Source organism: Colobus angolensis, unplaced genomic scaffold (genome assembly GCF_000951035.1).
Source record: "Colobus angolensis palliatus isolate OR3802 unplaced genomic scaffold, Cang.pa_1.0 Scaffold135, whole genome shotgun sequence".
Lineage (NCBI taxonomy): Eukaryota > Metazoa > Chordata > Mammalia > Primates > Cercopithecidae > Colobus > Colobus angolensis.
This window is the reverse complement of record NW_012114433.1, coordinates 3,458,790-3,459,198: the sequence shown is the minus strand read 5'-3', so window position 1 is coordinate 3,459,198 and position 409 is coordinate 3,458,790. Positions and strand designations below refer to the sequence as shown.

Genomic DNA, 409 nt, shown 5'->3' with positions numbered 1-409 from the left:
AAAAAAAAAAAAAAAGACATTCAACACGTGACAACAGTCACCACCTATATTTCCCCAGGATGCAATTGATACCAATAAAAAAGATTTTACCTGCTTCTTTTCTTCAGGTCGGGCTGCCTCAGGGTACATGTCTAGGAGCAAATTTAGATCCAGCTCGATGCTTGACCCCAACACAGAATGACTTTCACTGCCATCAAGCTTTCTGATCAGCTCTAATGAAGGAAGGCAAATACAGGAGATAATTACGGTTTGTTTGGTGTTTTTTTGTTTTGTTTTGTTTTTGTTTTTGTTTTGAGACGGAGTCTCGCTCTGTTTTCCAGGCTGGAGTGCAGTGGCCGGATCTCAGCTCACTGCAAGCTCCGCCTCCCAGGTTCACGCCATTCTCCTGCCTCAGCCTCCTGAGTAGCTG

The 409-nt window shown here is 44.3% G+C and overlaps 1 protein-coding gene across 1 annotated transcript in view; it reads right to left on the bottom strand.

Annotated features, from left to right (window-relative positions):
• LOC105506326 (radial spoke head 10 homolog B2-like) overlaps positions 1-409 on the bottom strand; it is a 67,302-nt gene that overhangs the window by 35,929 nt on the left and 30,964 nt on the right. Inside the window, exon 4 of the mRNA XM_011934409.1 lies at positions 42-212. Within this exon, the coding sequence (XP_011789799.1) occupies positions 42-212 (171 nt within the window). The remainder of the gene's footprint in view (positions 1-41; positions 213-409) is intronic.